The 17,499-nt window shown below is 45.1% G+C and overlaps 1 protein-coding gene across 2 annotated transcripts in view; it reads left to right on the forward strand.

Moving 5' to 3' along the window:
* Window positions 1-17,499, forward strand: part of GLRA1 (glycine receptor alpha 1) — a 90,760-nt gene that overhangs the window by 54,070 nt on the left and 19,191 nt on the right. For both annotated transcript variants that reach the window (XM_043464282.1, XM_043464283.1), the window contains exons 4-5: window positions 13,958-14,181; window positions 16,892-16,974. In XM_043464282.1, coding sequence (XP_043320217.1) covers window positions 13,958-14,181; window positions 16,892-16,974 — 307 coding nt within the window. The remainder of the gene's footprint in view (window positions 1-13,957; window positions 14,182-16,891; window positions 16,975-17,499) is intronic.

Here is a 17,499-nt window from a genome sequence, read left to right on the forward strand (position 1 = left end):
TGCATGTACATGTAATAATATGTGAAAGTGGTTAAGAGTGAAAACACAGAAGGGTATTATTTTCAGTTACGTAACTGTGTGTGGATATTTTTGAATATAGATGCATGCATTTAAGTATGTATCATTGAGCCATCACTCAAATATGAACTGTGTGTGTGTATGTGTGAATGTATGTACATACAAAAAGATGTGAATAAATGAAAGAATATTTAAATGTGTATCTGCATGTGGGTATGAGTGTGACTATACAGTGTGCACACATGGGGACACACAGACAGCTGTAATTCAAGTGGAACTCAATGTCAACAGATGTGAGAGAGAGAGAGAGAGAATGTGCGTGTGTGGCTACTGACGTCCTTTGGGCACGAATCCTGGCATTTCCATGATAAGCACGTGTGCTCCAGCCTCTCTTGCCAAGGGTTGGGCTAGCCTGGCATAGAGACAGGCTCACTGTGGCCAGGACCCCTGGTGATAGGTGACAACCTAGCCAACTAGAGCCCACATGCCTGGCCTTATTTGTAGATATTAGGGGAGAATTCGAAAGAGCCCTGAACCAGGAAACAAAAGCCCAGTGTTTGAGCTCTAGCTCTGCCACCATCTAATACCACTGAGACTCACTTCTCCCTTGGCACCTGGCTCTAGGAATGGAGTGTAGGAATACACAATAAATGGATATGAAAGTCCTTTATGAATGCTACAGAAATGTAACAGATTATTAACTACTAAAATAATCAGCCACAGTCACCAATACATAAGCCTAAGGGTTTTTTCCCCCCTTCTGTTCCCTATTTATTCATTTATTGTTTCCACCTCCATTTTTAAGGTCCTATACTGAATGTACTGAAGACAGCATTACATAGGCTCAAGGGATATAGATCAGCTTTACTCACATTAGGCTAGGTTTTCCTGTACCAACAAACACCACCCAAAACCCTAGAGACTTAAAACCACAAAGACTGATACATCCTTCTTCTAAAGTCTGCCACAGATGTGGGGGACCCGCCAGGACTACTGTCCTCCATGTCATGGCTGAGCCTTGCATTTCCACGTTGACACATGGTTTCACACTTGCTGTGCAAAGAAGGCACTCAACGGTGGCACAATGGCAAGTTAATGCTTTCCACCAGCAGTGGCATCTACCACCTCTGCTCACATTTCACTCACTAAGGAAAGCCTCATGGCCCTATCTGAAAAAGACTATAATCCTCCCATAAGGAAACAGACACCAGACATCTGTGACCAGTAGGGCCCTGCTTTTAAGGAGTCTCCTAGAGAAAGGAAACCAGAGACAAGACCACAGTGTGGTGGGTGAGATTGCAGAGGTGCGCTCAGGACGCTGCTGGAACACGGAGAACGGCCGCAACCAGCAGCGAAGTTAGGGCACGCTTACGGAGCATGTACGATGTGCCAGGTGCTGTGAAAATGCTGTGGTGTGGCTTTGAGCAGCTTTTCTTTTTTTTTTTTTTTTGGAGTAGAAGTCTGATCATGAGCCTCTCCATATTAAAACCTTTCAGGAGAGAAGGGCTTAGTGGAAGAACCCAAAGAGAAGGGGTTTAAAAACTGGTGTGTGGGTTCAACAGCATTAAAAGAGGAGACATGTCAGCTAAGAAAAGAGAACCATATTCAGTGGATTTGGCAATGGGATGTGAGAGGAGGGAAGCATGTATGAAGGTAGGGAATGCAATTCAAGGACATGAAGAAAGCAAAAGACAAAAATATGAGAAGACACGGGGAAGATAATTCTTTCACAAAGCTTGCTGTGGAAAAAGGTGAGGTGGTGGTGGTGGTGGTCATTAATTGGGCACTTTTCTAAAAATCAGGCATCTGTGGTTAGCAAATTATGGAGATTATTTCATATAACCCAAAAACTCCACTTTATAGATGAGGAAACTGAAGCTCAGAGAGACTTAATTCACCCAAACTTTTCCAGCCAATAAACATCCTCACTAGTTATGGGGTAAGAGGAGAGGCTACCATGCCAAAGGGAGGAAGGGTCATGGGAAGACATGAGCTTGTCCTGGTCTTCTGCACTCATATTTGGATAACAAGTAGGATTTGTGCAATTCTATCAGAACGGGTATCTCAAAAGGTCTTGGCCATCCATTCAAGGTGTATGAAGACAGCTTCCATGTAAGGAGATTAAATGTCCTTATGTCTAACCATAAAAGTTAACACATTGTTTAGGAAACAGTCACTTCTCAGTGCCAGCCTACTTCTGGGATCGATTGACTAAATTGAATCAACTGATTGAATTGAATTGGGATCAGTTGACTGAATGAATTGATTTTGAATCATATAAGATAAAACTTAAGTCCATCTACTTCTTTCCAACTCTGCTGCTGTCAACTCTAGTTCAGCTTGGCACCATCTCTCTCCTGCTTGACTAAAATGGCCTCTTAACTGGCCTCCCTGCCTCCTTTCTTCCCATCCTCACCACTTCCCATAGAACCAAGAGGGAGCCTTTTAAACCCTAAATCAGATCACTGCACTCTGCTTCAAATTCTACAACAGCTTCTTAATCCTTTTACTACGTTCTGCTCCTTCTGTCCAGAAAAATATTTGCATGAATGACTCTCATCTTTCAGGTCTCAGCTCAGATATCTTTTCAGAGGTCCTTCCCAACTCCCTATCTAAAAATGTCCCCCATTCCAGTCACTTTCACTTCATGTTCTATTATCTTCAGAGTTATATCTAAAAAGTAACAGTTTGCTTGTTAGTTTGTGATTTTGTTTGCTTTCTTACTGAGAGTGGGGACCCTGCCTCTCTCAATCATCCCTATATTTCCAGTACCCAACATGTTGCCTGAACCAGAGGAGCTCAGTCAATATTTGGGGAGAGAACTAACCTTGAAGGTTCTCCAGTTGAACCCCCATCTGTTTTCAGAATCTCTGCCACAAACATTGTGGTTTCAGCTTGCACACGTCCAGTGATGGGAACCCCTGCACCTCCCAAGGCAGCCCATTTCATCTTGGTACACCTCTTACATCTCCGTTTGCCCAGGGCTTTCAATCTGATGCTGGGGCCACAGAGAACCAATCTATGCACCTTACAGCCCTTCCAAAAACTGAGGTCAGTCCCCTCACTCCCTCCCCACACCGGGCTCCCTCAGTCATTCTCTCTGGTTCTCAGTCTCTTTGCCTCCAGGGTGCTCTCCCAGTACAGCCAACATGTCAGTTTCCATCTTGAGCCAAAAGGCCAAGAAATGAACCCAGGCCCGGAGGAATGCTCAGAGAGGAGTGCACTGGGACCGTGCCCCTCCATACTCTGGGTTAGTGGGCTTCAAAGCATCGTTTTTTAGCAGCGGCTACATACCACAGTTCATTCTTAAGCTGAATCTTTTTTTTCCCCCACATCTCTTTTTTTTTTTAAGTATATAGTTGCTTTACAATGTTGTGTTAGGTTCTTCTGTATACCATGCACACATGTATTCCCTCCCTCTTGAGTCTCCCTCTCACCCCCTACCCATTCCACCCCATAGGTCATCATGAAACAATGAGCTGAGCTATCCAGCAGCCTCCCATTAGCTATCTTTGCTTTTTTGCTTGCCTGTTTTTACATAGTGGGCAATTTGAATAATGGCTTCCCAGTTGGCTCAGTGGTAAAGAATCCACCTGCCAATGCAGGAAACACAGGAGACACAGGCTCGATCCCTGGGTTGGGAAGATCAGTCCCTGGAGAAGTGAATGGCAACCACTCCAGTATTCTTGCTGAAGAATCCCATGGACAGAGGAGCCTAGTGGGCTACAGTCCACGGGGTCACAGAGTTGGACACAACTGAGCAACTGAGCATCTGCACAATTTGAATAACATTATAAGTTCCCTCTTTTATATGTACCTCCATAACCCATTTGGAGTTTAGTTTGCTGTAAAGTAGTTGATGATGGTTTAAAACTCTATTTTTCTCTGATTAGATAATTTTCCAGCATTATACTTAGTAGCCGTTATTTCTCCACTGATTAGAAATGCTGTATTTAAAGGCCATTTCCTCCTCCAGGGGATCTTCCTGACCCAGGGATCAAACCCTCATCTCCTGTGTCTCCTGCACTGCAGGTGGATTCTTTACCCACTGAGGCAACTGGGAAGCCTATATATATGGTGTGCTACAGAAACAGCTGTGTGTATAAATAGTCTCAATTTATTGTCCCATTGCTCTGTTTTATATGTCCAGGAGAAAAAAATCCTCTGTTGTTCCTCCTTTATAAGGTTTTATTGTCATTTCTAGTCTATTTTCTTTTTCATATGAACTGTAGAATCCATTTGTTGATCCTATAGAAATTGCCTTAGATTTTAATTGGGATTGCAATGAATGTATAGATTCATTTGCAGCGAGCTGACATCTTAACAATACTGTATGAATGTGATATGTCTCTCCATTTATAGAGATATTCCGTTATGCCTTTCAGTAAAGTTTTAGAATCATTTTGTCACATATATATATATATATGCATAACTTCTATATATATACACACAAGTCACACATTTCTTGTCAGGTCAGTTCTGAGTATTGTGTGAGGTTGGTTGGCATTGTGGATAAGATCCTTGTTTGTTGCTTTTTCCATCACACTTTCAGTCTGTCTACACAGCCAAGGCTAGGTCACTTACACTCTGGAGTCCAGGAAATCCAAGAAAAAGTCCAGTAAATGTCATCCATTTAGACACAGCTCAACACTCCACAAAACCTTGGTAAACTGAAGACTGAGAGGAAGCCAAGAGGAAAGGCCTCCCATTTGCTTTTAGAGTCTGTTCAAGGCAGAAGACAGGTTATAGCTAGTCTTGGTATGGTCTGCTGGGTGGCTGTCTCCAAGGCTCCACCAAGGGAGGCATCACGGTCTTGAATTTACAGCAGCATAGGGTTGGCATTCCATCAGGTCAGATTCAGGAAGGCTGACTAATGACAACCAAACCCATGAAAGACTGAAGTGGGTAAACAAGACCACCAAGTCATTTTAATTTATGATGGGACTTCCCATTCCAATAATAGCATGAGCGTGTCCTCCATGAAAGCACTCTCTTACCCCTCTCCCAGGACCAAGAAAGCACATCAAAAGTTGCTCTTGACATACTGAACTGGAGGAAAAGAAGGTTTTGAGGAAATTTCATCTGGGCCAGAGACAGGTCTAAGATACCATCCGTGTCTCACCACATAGAAACTCTCTTTTCAGGGACTTCCCTGGTGGTCCAGTGGTTAAGAACCTGCCTTTCAATGCAGAGGACATGGGTTTGATCCCTGGTCAGGGAACTGAGATCCCACATGCCTTGGGGCAACTAAGCCTGCATACCACAACTACTGAGCCCACATACCACAATTAGAGAGAAGCCCGTGCACTATAACAAAAGATTCCGCAACTAACAGCTGATGCAGCCAAATAAATAAATAAATATTTCTTAAAAAAATAAAAACAACTTTTTAGTGATGAAAAAATTGGTGTTCCCCCAAACAGGGTGACCCCACCCTCCAGATGATGCTAATTTACCAATCACCAAATCCCTGATCCTCAAACTGCCCTTTCTTGTGCCACTGAATGAATATCTTCAATATGTTTATATAATAGTTCTCTAAACAAGACATGATACAATAAATTAGGGTTCCACTGATTAAATTACAAGCAGAGGCCTGTTATAAATCACTGAGATTACACATGGGTCATCGTGATTGGTGCTGAGCCTTGCCGAAGTTCTCTGCTGCGTGTTCATCTCTGCTGTTAGTTTAACTCTCAGAGGTCAACCTTATTTCCTATATTTCCAAGTTTTCTAGTGGCACAGCTCACTTTTATGCCCTGTACTGCCAATATTGGGCTTCCCTGGTGGCTCAGTGGTAAAGAATCTGCCTGATAATGCAGGAGACGCGGGTTCAATCCCTGGGTCAGGAAGATTTCTTGGAAAAGGAAATGGAAACCCACTACAATATTCTTGCCTGGGAAATGCCATGGACAAAGGAGCCTGGCGTGCTGCTGTCCATGGGGTCACAAAGAGTCGGACACAACTTCGCGACTAAACAACTGCGATATTGTCCTCTTTCCTCTTTTCAAGTGAATAGTCACCCTTCAATTTGCATCCTTTGGCAACCAGTTATGAATCCATCTCAGCTTGTATTACAATCCAAAGTTCTCCACCTGATACTGACTATGAGGATATGTATGAGCCAATCTGTCACAGGAGCTCAGTGAGGTCCAAGTACAGTATGTCTACTATGCTGCTTTCACCTCTCTATCTAGGAACTCGGTTTTCAAAGATAAAAAAAGAAAATAGACAGGCAGCATGTAATTGTCAAGAGAATATGAAATTGGGAGCCAGACATTCCTGGATTCTTATTCCTGCTCTAGCACCTACAAGCGTTTAACCTCTCTGAATTCCAGTTTCCTCCCCTGTGAAATGAGTATAATAATATCCAGTGTTCTAGGTAGATAAAGAGTTTAGAAACACAACGCATATAAAGTTCTAGCAAATGTTAGACACCCAATAAAAGTAGCTGCTATTAGCATTTTTATGTAATTATTAAACTCCTGCTGGGCTTTAGTGATCCCCTAAAGACAGACGAAGAGGCTCCGCTCCACTGGTCCAAACCACCTACAGCTCCTCACAACAAATGCAGTCCTGATTGTGTGTGATCCAAACGAGAATTCTCCAGGCAGGGTAATGACTTAGGAAAGGAAGGAGTAGGCACCTGGAGCCCAAGAGGCAATGTCAGGTATAGGGGCTCTGCCAGCTCTGAACCTGAGTGTAGAGCAGACAAAGGGTCGGACCCAAGGGGCAAACCAGGAACAAGGTAGGAGTATTACCTGCTGGACCTGGGGCAAAAGTGTTTAGACCCTCACCCTTTTTCAATACTTCCTGCTAATTGTGGGTCTCCACAAACCCACAGGTACATAACAACAGCCAGAGGCAGTCGCTGATGGCACTGAGGTATCACAAAACTGTGGCTCCGTACAAAACTGGGAGATCCTGGGTGGTGTGGTCTAGTGGCTAAGTGCTTGGGCTCTGGCATTAACATCCTGGGTTCAAATTTCAGCTTTGCCACTTACTAGCTGTGTGATGTCAGGAAAAGCACTTTAACCTCTATGTGCCTTCATTTGTTGTTTAGTCACTCAGTCTTGTCCGACTCTTTTGCGACCCCAAGGACTGTAGCCTGCCAGGCTCCTTTGTCCATGAGATTTCCCAGGCAAGAATACTGGAGTGGGTTGCCATTTTCTTCTCCAGAGAATCTTCCCAACCAGGGATCGAACTCACATCTCCTGCATTGGCAGGCAGATTCTTTACCACTGAGCTACCAGAGAAGCCCATCACTAACTTTAGACAAAGCATTAAGAATTCCCAGGCTCAATTTATCCATAAAACAGTGTCCCTGTGAGAATCTGGGGAGAGGGTTCATTCAAGCACTTAGCACTATGCCTGGCACTCAGTCGGGACTCAGTAAACTCTGAACGTGCTGGTGCGTCAGCGCTACACTCTCACAGGACTGTGAACAGACTGGGGCTGACCCTCCTCACCTTTGGGGCAACGTCTATGACTCCAGTGCCACAGTGCATCTCGGAGGTCTGGAAAGCTTGAAGAGCAGCAGCAGCTCAGAATCAAGCCTGGACCCTTTCCTCTCACTGCCCCTGTTCCCCAGCTCTTAGCAGACAGGTCCAGTTCTCAGGCATCTTATCCCAAACCCAGTCAGAGTTTCTCAGAGTTTCTCTAAGAGAGCAGAGCCTTCCTGATGGCAGATTCACCTTGGTTCTCCTCCTCCTGCTCTCAAAGTTCTACAAGTGGTTAGGAAAAGCAATGGAGTAGGGCAAGATTTCTGTATGAAAGTCTCACGCTGGATTGCTGTGTGGCCCAGGAAAAGTCTCTTTCCCTCTCTGGGCCATCTGTAAAATGAAGGAGTTGAGACAGAAGTCTACATGTAATATTTGAGGGAGAAGATGACAGTGATGACAGAGAGCAATAATTCTCTCCTGTGTCCCACTGTCCATCCCTTCTATCTTAGTTTAGCTCCTCCTTCTCTTTCACTGAACTGTCACAATGGCCTCAAAGCAGGTCTCCCCGGACCTGCTTTCTCTCACCTCAACACTTCATGGTCATGCCTGCCACACTGATCTTTCTGAAGTCACACTGTGCTCTTGCTCCGCTGCTAAAACTTCAGTAGTACCCCACTGGCTACAGAATAAGATCCAAATACTTTGGTTTCATAGTTAAGGATACCCACAGTCTCAAATCAATCCATTCTACCGCCTCAACACAGCAGAGTGATTGAGAGAACGTGCTTTATATAATCAGACAAACCATATTTCAACCTCACTATTTACTATGTGAATTTGGACTAAATACCTAATCTTCCTGAGCCTTCAACTATAAAATTAAGGTGAAAATACCTATAATGACAGGATTTTTTTTAAGATAAAGTGAGATGCAATTTGTGGCATGCTTAGCAAAATGCCTGGTACATAGTAGGTCCTCAGTAAGAGAGACATTTTATTACTTATGCAGCTGATGGTTGAGCTAAACTAAATTGTGTAAATGCCCCTGCCTACACACCTTTGCTTATGCTATTCCTTCCACATGAAATTCCTCTGACACTCCAACTCTACAAACCATAATCCTATATACACCAAGACTGCAGCCCTCGGTCCCTCACATCGGGTCCTGCTCTGCGTCTGTACTCCTCACCCCTGTCCTTCCTCCTCATACCTTACTGGCCTCCTTTCCAGCAGAAATCAAGTATTACTCTTATTTCAGAACAATATCAGATCTAGAGATGCTAAATTCAGGAGGATGGAACAACCTGATAGGGGCCATTTCAAATGCTACCTTCTCTCCAAAATCACTTCCAGATTCACCTGGCAGTAATCTTAACAACCTAAAAGCAATATCTAACATCTGCTTATCTAATAGCAGCAATATCTAATAGAACCTTTTCTGACCATTATCACATTCAGTTTTGTACATTAGATTTGTGTCCATTCCTCTCCTGGCTGGCTAGGTGATCTGAGCTCCATGAGGGTAGAAGCCTGAGCCTCCACGCTCATTGCTTTCCTACTGGGCCTCATAAGTGTTTACTGAGTTGCATCTCATTCAGAGAAGAGACATTCCTTTGAGAGCAGGAAGACATAAGAATCTGGTTCTTCATTCTCCTCTTGGGTAATGTCTCTGAGTTCTGATTGCAGTGGGCACATATCTTGCCCTCCATGTCCCCTTCCCACCAACACTCTCACCAGGTTTTTAGCACTTTCCCACTAAAGCACCTCATGCTTCCTATTTCACCACAATTTACAATTTTAGAGGAAGTTACTGGGAGAGGTTAGAGTGTGAAACTAGACATAACAGGGATGGGGAGAGGGGTGGCACACAGGAAGCCTTCAATAAATGTTTTTGAATGACAGACAGATGAATGAGTGAGTTAATGCTCTACCTTGGTCTCACAAGCATGCAAGCTGCCCAGTTTCCAGAAATCAGGCCATCAGGGAATCTCAGAGGCGAGACTGGAGAGTGGATGCTAGAGCCTGCTGAGCCAGAGCTCTGGTAGCCCCTCCCTCTCGGACTTAGAAGATGGGCCACCTTGAGGGTCTGAGGACTAGAAGCCAACTACAGGAGGCAGGACCTGAGACTCTCGGGTGGAGAACTCCAATGCTGCTCCTCCTGCCCATGAACCTGAACATGGACGCCCAGCATGTTGAATACCAACCAACGTGAATGTACGGCCAAGTAAGCGAGACAGCATTTAGCTCTCAGTCGATTACAACAATTACATTGATCCCTTCTGAATGGCATTTCCCACTGCTGTTTACCAACCAGGGACAAGAAAATCAATTGATGCAGAGGGGAGGAGCCAGGCCACTGGGAGGAGATGAGTTGCGTATGGGTGTCAGACAGTCTCCACATCTCTTACCCTCTCTACTTACACAGCATTTCATAATAAAACCCTATAGTTTTTATTTTGTTTTTCTTCTTTTAGGTAATGTATGTTTATATTTTTTATAATCAACATGCATTACCTCTGTAATAAGAAAACTAAAATATTTTTAAATATCAGTAATAAAATGCAACTATAATAATGTCCTTCCCTACTTAGAATTCTCTGAAGACTCCACTCACTGCGTGCCTCCTCCCACTCCTGCCCTGATTCACTCACTTGCTGTTCTTCCCAAGGCACGTGCTCTTGCTTTGCTTTCAGGCCATCACAGGGGCAGTTCCAACTGCCCTAAACGCTTTTTCTTTTCGACTCTGCCATACTTGGTCTCACTTTAAATATCACATCTTCCTGGCACCTTCCCTGACCTCCACATCCAAACCTAGATGGAGAGCATGAACTCTGTATCTCCCAGTGACCTGTTTTAAGCCTCAGCAGAGCCCTGTCTCCGAGTGGTGTAAGCACCACACAGTAGGCTCTGGGACACCATACACATGTCTTTCTTGTTCTCAATGAATTTTCCAGTTCCTAGAACAGTGCCTGGCACTTAGACACTCAGTTAAATGTCACCGGAAAAAATAAAAGTAACAATCATTACCCATGACATTTGGAAGGGTTCTTGGAGACCATCTAGGAGCTCCCCTGATGGCTCAGAGGGTAAAGAATCTGCCTACAATGCAGGAGACCTGGGTTTGTTCCTTGGGTCAGGAAGATCCCCTGGAGGAGGCAATGGTAACCCACTCCTGTATTCTTGCCTGAAGAATTCCATAGACAGAGGAGCCTGGTGGGCTACAGTCCATGGGGTCACAAAGACTCAGACATGACTAACTGACCTTCATTCACTCACTCACTTACAGACCACCTAGCCTAACTTTTTTTGTGAGTGGCTGTATCACCCAGCTTGAGAGATCTTAGTTTCTCAACCAGGGATTGAACCCAGGCGATGGTAGTAAGAGTGTGAAATCTAAACCACTGGACTGTCAGGAAATCCCCTCCTAACTCCTTTTAACAGCAGGGCCCAGAGAAGTAAATTCAGATTCTAATCCCAGGTCTTCTGTGAACTGTTGTGTGACCTTGAAAAGAGTCTCAGTCTCTCCAGCCATAAAATGTGGAAAGCTCTTCATACTCCAACTTTTTCTAGCTATGTTCCTTCTCCTCCCCCGCCAGGTACACAGACTGGGTGGGTAGGTAGGATGGTACAAGAGAATTACAAGGTCAGGTCTATTGTCTCTAATTGTTTCTCATCAAGTTAAGGAGATAAGACACAGGGAGGAAGTGCTAAATTAAACATTTCTGGTGATTTGGTTTTACCAGAAAATCAGAAAAGGAAGAAATTAGGAAAGTCTGTGGGCATTAAGGCCCCTACAGGAGATAAGGCTTAGGCTAAGCAGGCTGTAGGGATGAGAGAAAATGGTCCCCAGCAAAGAACTGGCCATCCACTGCCAAGGGACATAATCAACAAGTTCTCACTAGGAGGTTGGACTGATGTGGATTCAGACTCCAGCTTTGCCACTAACTAGGCTTCCCTGGTGACTCAGACAGTAAAAAAAAAATCTGCCTGCAATGTAGGAGACGTGGGTTTGATCCCTGGGTTGGGAAGATTCCCTGGAGAAGGGCATGGCTACCCACTCCAGTATTCTTGCCTGGAGAATCCCATGGACAGAGGAGCCTGGCGTGCTGCAGTCCATGAGGTTGCAGAGTTGGACACGTCTGAGCGACCATCACTTTCACACTTTCTGCTGCCTGCTAGCTGTGGGCCTTGGGCAAGCCTCTCAACCCTTCCAAACCTCGGTTTCCTTAAACTCACTGTGAGAATATGAACATCTAGCTTGCAGGGGTTTTGTAAGGATTAAATGTGTGTGACAGTATCTAGAACAATGCCTGGTGCCTAACAGGCCGTTTTAAATGCCACTTTATTTTCCTCCTTCCAGCCACATAAACCATTTGACATGTCACTGGCAAGAACATCAGAAGTGCAGCTGGGGTTTGGGGACTTGAAGGCTTTTTCTGTCCAACCATTCATAGTCTGTATACTCTGACATGACTTGCCCAGTGCCTCATCTCTCTCTCTCTGTCACACACACACACGCACACACACACATACACACTTCATGTAAAATCCACAGGACAAAAAGAGGCCATTTCTAATCCCTGATCAGATGGAACCAGATTGGGAGCTATCTATTACCGTCAGTAGGAAAAACAAAGCATCAACTTCCAGTCTGGTCTGAAGTTTTCCTCCACCCTGGGACTTATAAGATATGAAATTATGACGCCAAATGCCATTTTCTATGGGCCTGGAGGGAGAGGCTTCAATTAAATTATAGAACAATCCTATAAAATACCTTGGAACATTTTATGAAGCTGTTGATATTTCTATAGGCGTACAGAATGAGGCATGAGCTGAGGGGGAAGTGGCGGAGTGAAGGTGAGGGCGGGGAGAAGGGCTGTTTGCTTCAGTTCGTTGGTGCTGATGACAGACCAAGAGTGATTAGGATTTAGAGGCAGCCCCCCCAAAAGAAAACAGAGCACAACCTCCCTTATCCTGCACCTTCAGAGAAAAAGCAATAGCAGGTGCTTATGAGTGCTTAGCAAGAGATTATTACTTGAAGGAGAACATTTAACGTTGGACTTGAACTGAGGTTATAATATTCTAGGGAACTATAAACCCTCTTGGGAATCCAATAGAGAGAGCTAGACACTTCTTCCTAGGACAACACAAATACACCCTAATTTCTACTTGTGGTGGAATATTCATGGGCTGCAAGTTTACAATGCCTGTCTAACAAAATTTAAAACTTTTCTTAATGGAAATATTTCTTAACTTCATTACCCAATTTCCCACCATGGAGATCTATCCATGCCATGAATTGCTTCTCAGGATGTGAATACAAACTACATGGATTCTTTAAGTTCCTCTAGGATCCAACAAACAAATCCTCAGCTAGCAGTCAAGGCACCCAGGCTCCAAAATGGGCTCTGCCTTGCCTTTTCAGAGAGACACTGGCCAGTCTCAATTCTTTTTTGATTTCAGTTTCCCCATCTGGAGAAAAATAAAGATGGAGAAGTGGGTAGTTTTGACTAGAACAGCAATTTCTAACCTACATTCTGTAGAAGACAAGTAGCATGCACTACATAAGAGTTCTATGGCCAAAACGAACCAGGGAAATACTGAATAGTCCATTCCCTTCTTGGAGATACACACAACTCCTTAGTATATTAAGGTCTCTGAGAAGTCCTGCAATAAAGAAATCTGATATATTTGGTTTAATCAAACAATTCCCTACTTGGTTTGATCGTAGTCTTTTTTTCAGCAGAGTAACTACACTACAGTCCCATCAGAGAGTATTTAACTTAGCACTGGGTTTAAAACTCAGTAAGGTGTGTCATCTATTACTCCTCCCCAAACAAACAAATCGACACATGTTATAGACGGTAATAGAAGGTGGGTACTAAAACAGAGTGGTATGAATTCTAAGACCAGCAGAACACTATAAAATTCCTCCACCCAATCTTTCTTCACTTCTTGGGAATTGGGCAAAATAGTGTGACTGCTCAGGCATTAGCTCTTAGTCTTTCTGTTCTTTCACTCTCTCTAGAACAGTGACTCTCAAAGCTTAGTGGTCATGAGAATCACTGCACTGATGGGGTTGATAATCAAAGGGGGACTTCAGCTTTATCTGTGATGTATTATTTCTCTTATATAACAAAAACTGATGCAAACATGACAAAATGTTAACAGGATGAAAACAGGTTAGGGTTAGTATGGGTTTCCCTTTTTTTTTTTTTTTTTTAAGTTTTTCAAAAGAAAAATATCTAAATAAGATCAGTTTAGAGTTGAATATACTTAATAGGGCATCCAGAGAATTTTCAGGGATAATTATGACTCCCCTGATTTTTGCCTGACGCACAGACTTGACGCCTCACCCCCACATGAGATGCAGCTGCACTCTGATAACATCCTCCAGAATGGGCTTTGGGGAGCACTGACCGGAAGCACCCAGGCCCTCCACCATGTGACAATCCAGGGCCTAACTCTGAGTCCGCCTCCTTATCTCCTGGCTGTAGGACTACAGGGTCAACATCTTCCTGCGGCAGCAGTGGAATGACCCCCGGCTGGCCTACAATGAATACCCCGATGACTCTCTGGACTTGGACCCATCCATGTTGGACTCCATCTGGAAACCTGACCTGTTCTTTGCCAATGAGAAGGGGGCCCATTTCCATGAGATCACCACGGACAACAAACTGCTGAGGATCTCCCGGAACGGAAATGTCCTCTACAGCATCAGGTGAGTTCTGTCAGGCTCATCACCCGCTGCATCCTCAGAACATGCCTTCTGGGAGCAGACACCAAGAGGAGGGCCGAGCAGAGGTGAGCGGGCCCTGACAACCCAATGCCTTTGCAGAACAGGCAGAGCCTGCTCTGCCACTTACACTCAGCAAGAAAGAATCAAACACCATGGGAGCTTCTAGAAGTCCATGGTTCATTATAAACAGGGGGGCACCAAGGAAGCAGCCTAGAGATGTAGGGTTAAAGCAAGGCCCCCAAGCTTCTCCAGCATTTCAATAAAACAAGATGGGAAAAGAGTATTCAAAGTCAATGCCCACCCCAGGAATGTTTGGTCACTCAAGATAAATAAGTTCCAGAGAGTTGCTGTATATCAGTGTGCCTGTATACAGCAATACTGGACTGTACACTAAAACATGTATTAAGAGGGTAGATCTCATACATTTTTTAATGTAATTTTTTACATAATTTTTTAAAAAATAGCAGGAGTAAAGGCACAAAGTCTAAAAAAAACCACAGCAACTTCAACATAAATGGCCAGCCAGGTGGACAGTGCTGCTCACAGGTATAAACCAGGGATGCTCCTGATTATAAAACCTTTCTATCCTCTATTCCTTGTACTGACTTTAAAAACCTGGGACTCTCTTTCCAGGTTGGGAGGTATCCTACAAACACTAGTTGGGGTCAAACCTTCAGAATTTTCTGCCACACTCTGCACCCCCATCCCACCTAATTCCCAGTCTCCAACGCATGGAGGGAAGAACCAATGTCCATGTAATATTCTTACTATGCATCATTCCCTGAGAAGTTACCCACTAGGCTGGGACTTTCCACGTATGATTTCTAATCCTCCCAACAACTCTATGAAGCAGGTTTTGTTATACCTATTTTGCAGATTAGACACGTGAGGATCTGAAAGTTTAAGCAACTTGCCAGAGTTCCCACAGCTATTTAGTAGCAGAATCTAGATTCTACTATGTTAGTGTGGATCTAATGCCCACTCTGAGCCTAGAAAAACATTCAATAGGCACTCAAGTATTGGATGAACATATTTCTATTTCAAAGAGCTTAAAGGAGCACTGGTCCTAAATGCCTCCCCGTCCCCAACAGTTCCTCAGGGGAATATATCTTTTTAATTCTATTAGGAGACGAGCTTTAAGTGTTCAGGCCCATAGGAGAGGCCGCACAGGCCCTAATCCCCAAGTGTGACTTGACTCAAAGTCTCCAGAGAGCAGTCAGGGTAGGAGGGGGCCTCAAGGACCTCAGGAGGGGAAGGAGGCACTGCAGGAGGGCAGACTGGGAGGAATCGGGGCCAACATGGCCTTGCTCACTTGCTGCCCACCCCACGCCATGCACACCCAGACTGGGAGAGTGACAGGCTCAGGATGGCCACCAAGGCCCCGCTGGCTAGGGGTTTGCTGCAGCCAGGCTAGTTTCACATCTCCGGGAAGCTAAGCCCCAGTGCAGCATGACAGAAGGATAAATCAGCAGAAAGTGATGTTCCAAGGTCATTCAACTTCAGGAAATTAACCCAGTGTGACAGTTGCCCCACTTTAGAGCTTTTATCTGCAGAAATTCAACTGCGTGCCCTTTCCCTTCCCCCTCCTCCTCCCACTCCCTCTTTTCCCTCTTCTTTCCCTCCTCACTTCTGCCTTGTGCTTAAAGGGCCCACATCCACAGCCATGGGTAAAAGTTGGAGGGGGGCGTTCACCCAGGGCTGTGTGCCTCACCATGTGGGGCCAAGGTGCCAGCAGCTAAGCCCCACATGACCACCAGTTAGGGGTCTTTGGGCATTGAGGTTGGCTTTTCAGGACAGCAGTTCTAGAAAGCCCGTCAGCAAATATATGAGTTCAAAATCCAAAGGCCAGGAGCAACAGTTTTGAATCCTGGCTGAGCCATCAGTTTGCTGTGTGAACTGACATGTGCCCCTCCCTAGCCTCCTCTGCACCCCGGTTTTCTCACCTGTCAAACGCGGGAGTTGGCCTGCCGACTGAAGTCTGTTTGGCCTCCACTGGTCTTTCTTCTCCATTCCCTGCAGCAGGGGCTCGGGAGTTGGCAGAGCCCTTCAAGCTGAAGCCTTGCATCTCAGCTGAGCTGCAGACCTTGGATTCTGCTAAGGGGACTCCCTATGCTTGAGACTGCAGCCTCTGCCAGGGTTGAACAACCCAAAATCAACAGCTAGCCCAAAAGCCTGGGGCAACCACCGCTTCCCAGCTGAGCCCAACAGGAGCCCGCAGATGGAAATCAGCTGTGTTTGGACACTGAGCAGGCAGGGGGCCTCTTGGAAATCACCTTTGATGAGTGTGTGAAGGGAGGAGCCAAGAACCACCTACACACCTGCTCCAGATGCACCTGGGGATGCCTAAGGCCTGGTAGTGCTCAGTTTAAAAGTCAGGCTCTGTCTGTACCCAAGAGCTCTGCAGAAGAATAAGGATGTGGGCCTCCAGGCCTCAGGCAACTTGCTAAAGGCAGGTTTCTAGAAGCCAGATAGACACCAAAGAAGCCCAGAAGTTCCACTGACTCTGTGTAACTGGAGGCAACCTCCTTTCTCTCTCTGATGTGGAAAGATGCATATATTACTTCAATAAACACTTAGTTCCCTGACCTCCTCGCCCTATCCTAGATAACTAATTTGCCGGTAGTAACTAGCATGGAGGCACAGCTTCCCTGGTCTGTGGATCCAGCAGTATTCCATTGCTTTCTCTTCCCAGAATCACCCTGACATTGGCCTGCCCCATGGACTTGAAGAATTTCCCCATGGATGTCCAGACGTGCATTATGCAACTGGAAAGCTGTGAGTCCCTTGCATGAGGCCTCTATTAAAAAAAAATCAGATCTCCTTTACCCATGGGACCAGTAGAAATCCCCACACACCTGCTCCTAACCCCTGGACCCCAGGAGATTACTGTGCTATGTGCTGTGTTTAGTTGCTCAGTCATGTCTAGCTCTTTGCAACCCCATGGACTGTAGCCCACCAGGCCCGTCTGTCCATGGAGATTCTCCAGGCAAGAAAACAGGAGTGAGTTGCCATACTCTAACAGTCCAAAATACCAGAGGAGGGGCTTTGCTGTTGGAAAGTGCATTAGAAATATAACTTCCCTTACTGTCTGACTCTAGAGCCAGCAGCATTCTGCAAAGAGACACTATTCCGTGTCCTCTGTGAACATGCTTACCAGGAATAGAGAAGTAATAGCTTAAATAAGTCAGAGTCCTTAAACTCCCAGAGTTGCTCACTCCAGCAGGGGAGAGAGATGTCTGTCCACACAAATAATTCTAACGCAGAGTAGCAAGTGGTAAGTGTGTGGCTAGATGTGCAAAA

Source organism: Cervus canadensis, chromosome 4, assembly GCF_019320065.1.
Source record: "Cervus canadensis isolate Bull #8, Minnesota chromosome 4, ASM1932006v1, whole genome shotgun sequence".
In the NCBI taxonomy this organism is placed as follows: Eukaryota; Metazoa; Chordata; class Mammalia; order Artiodactyla; family Cervidae; genus Cervus; species Cervus canadensis.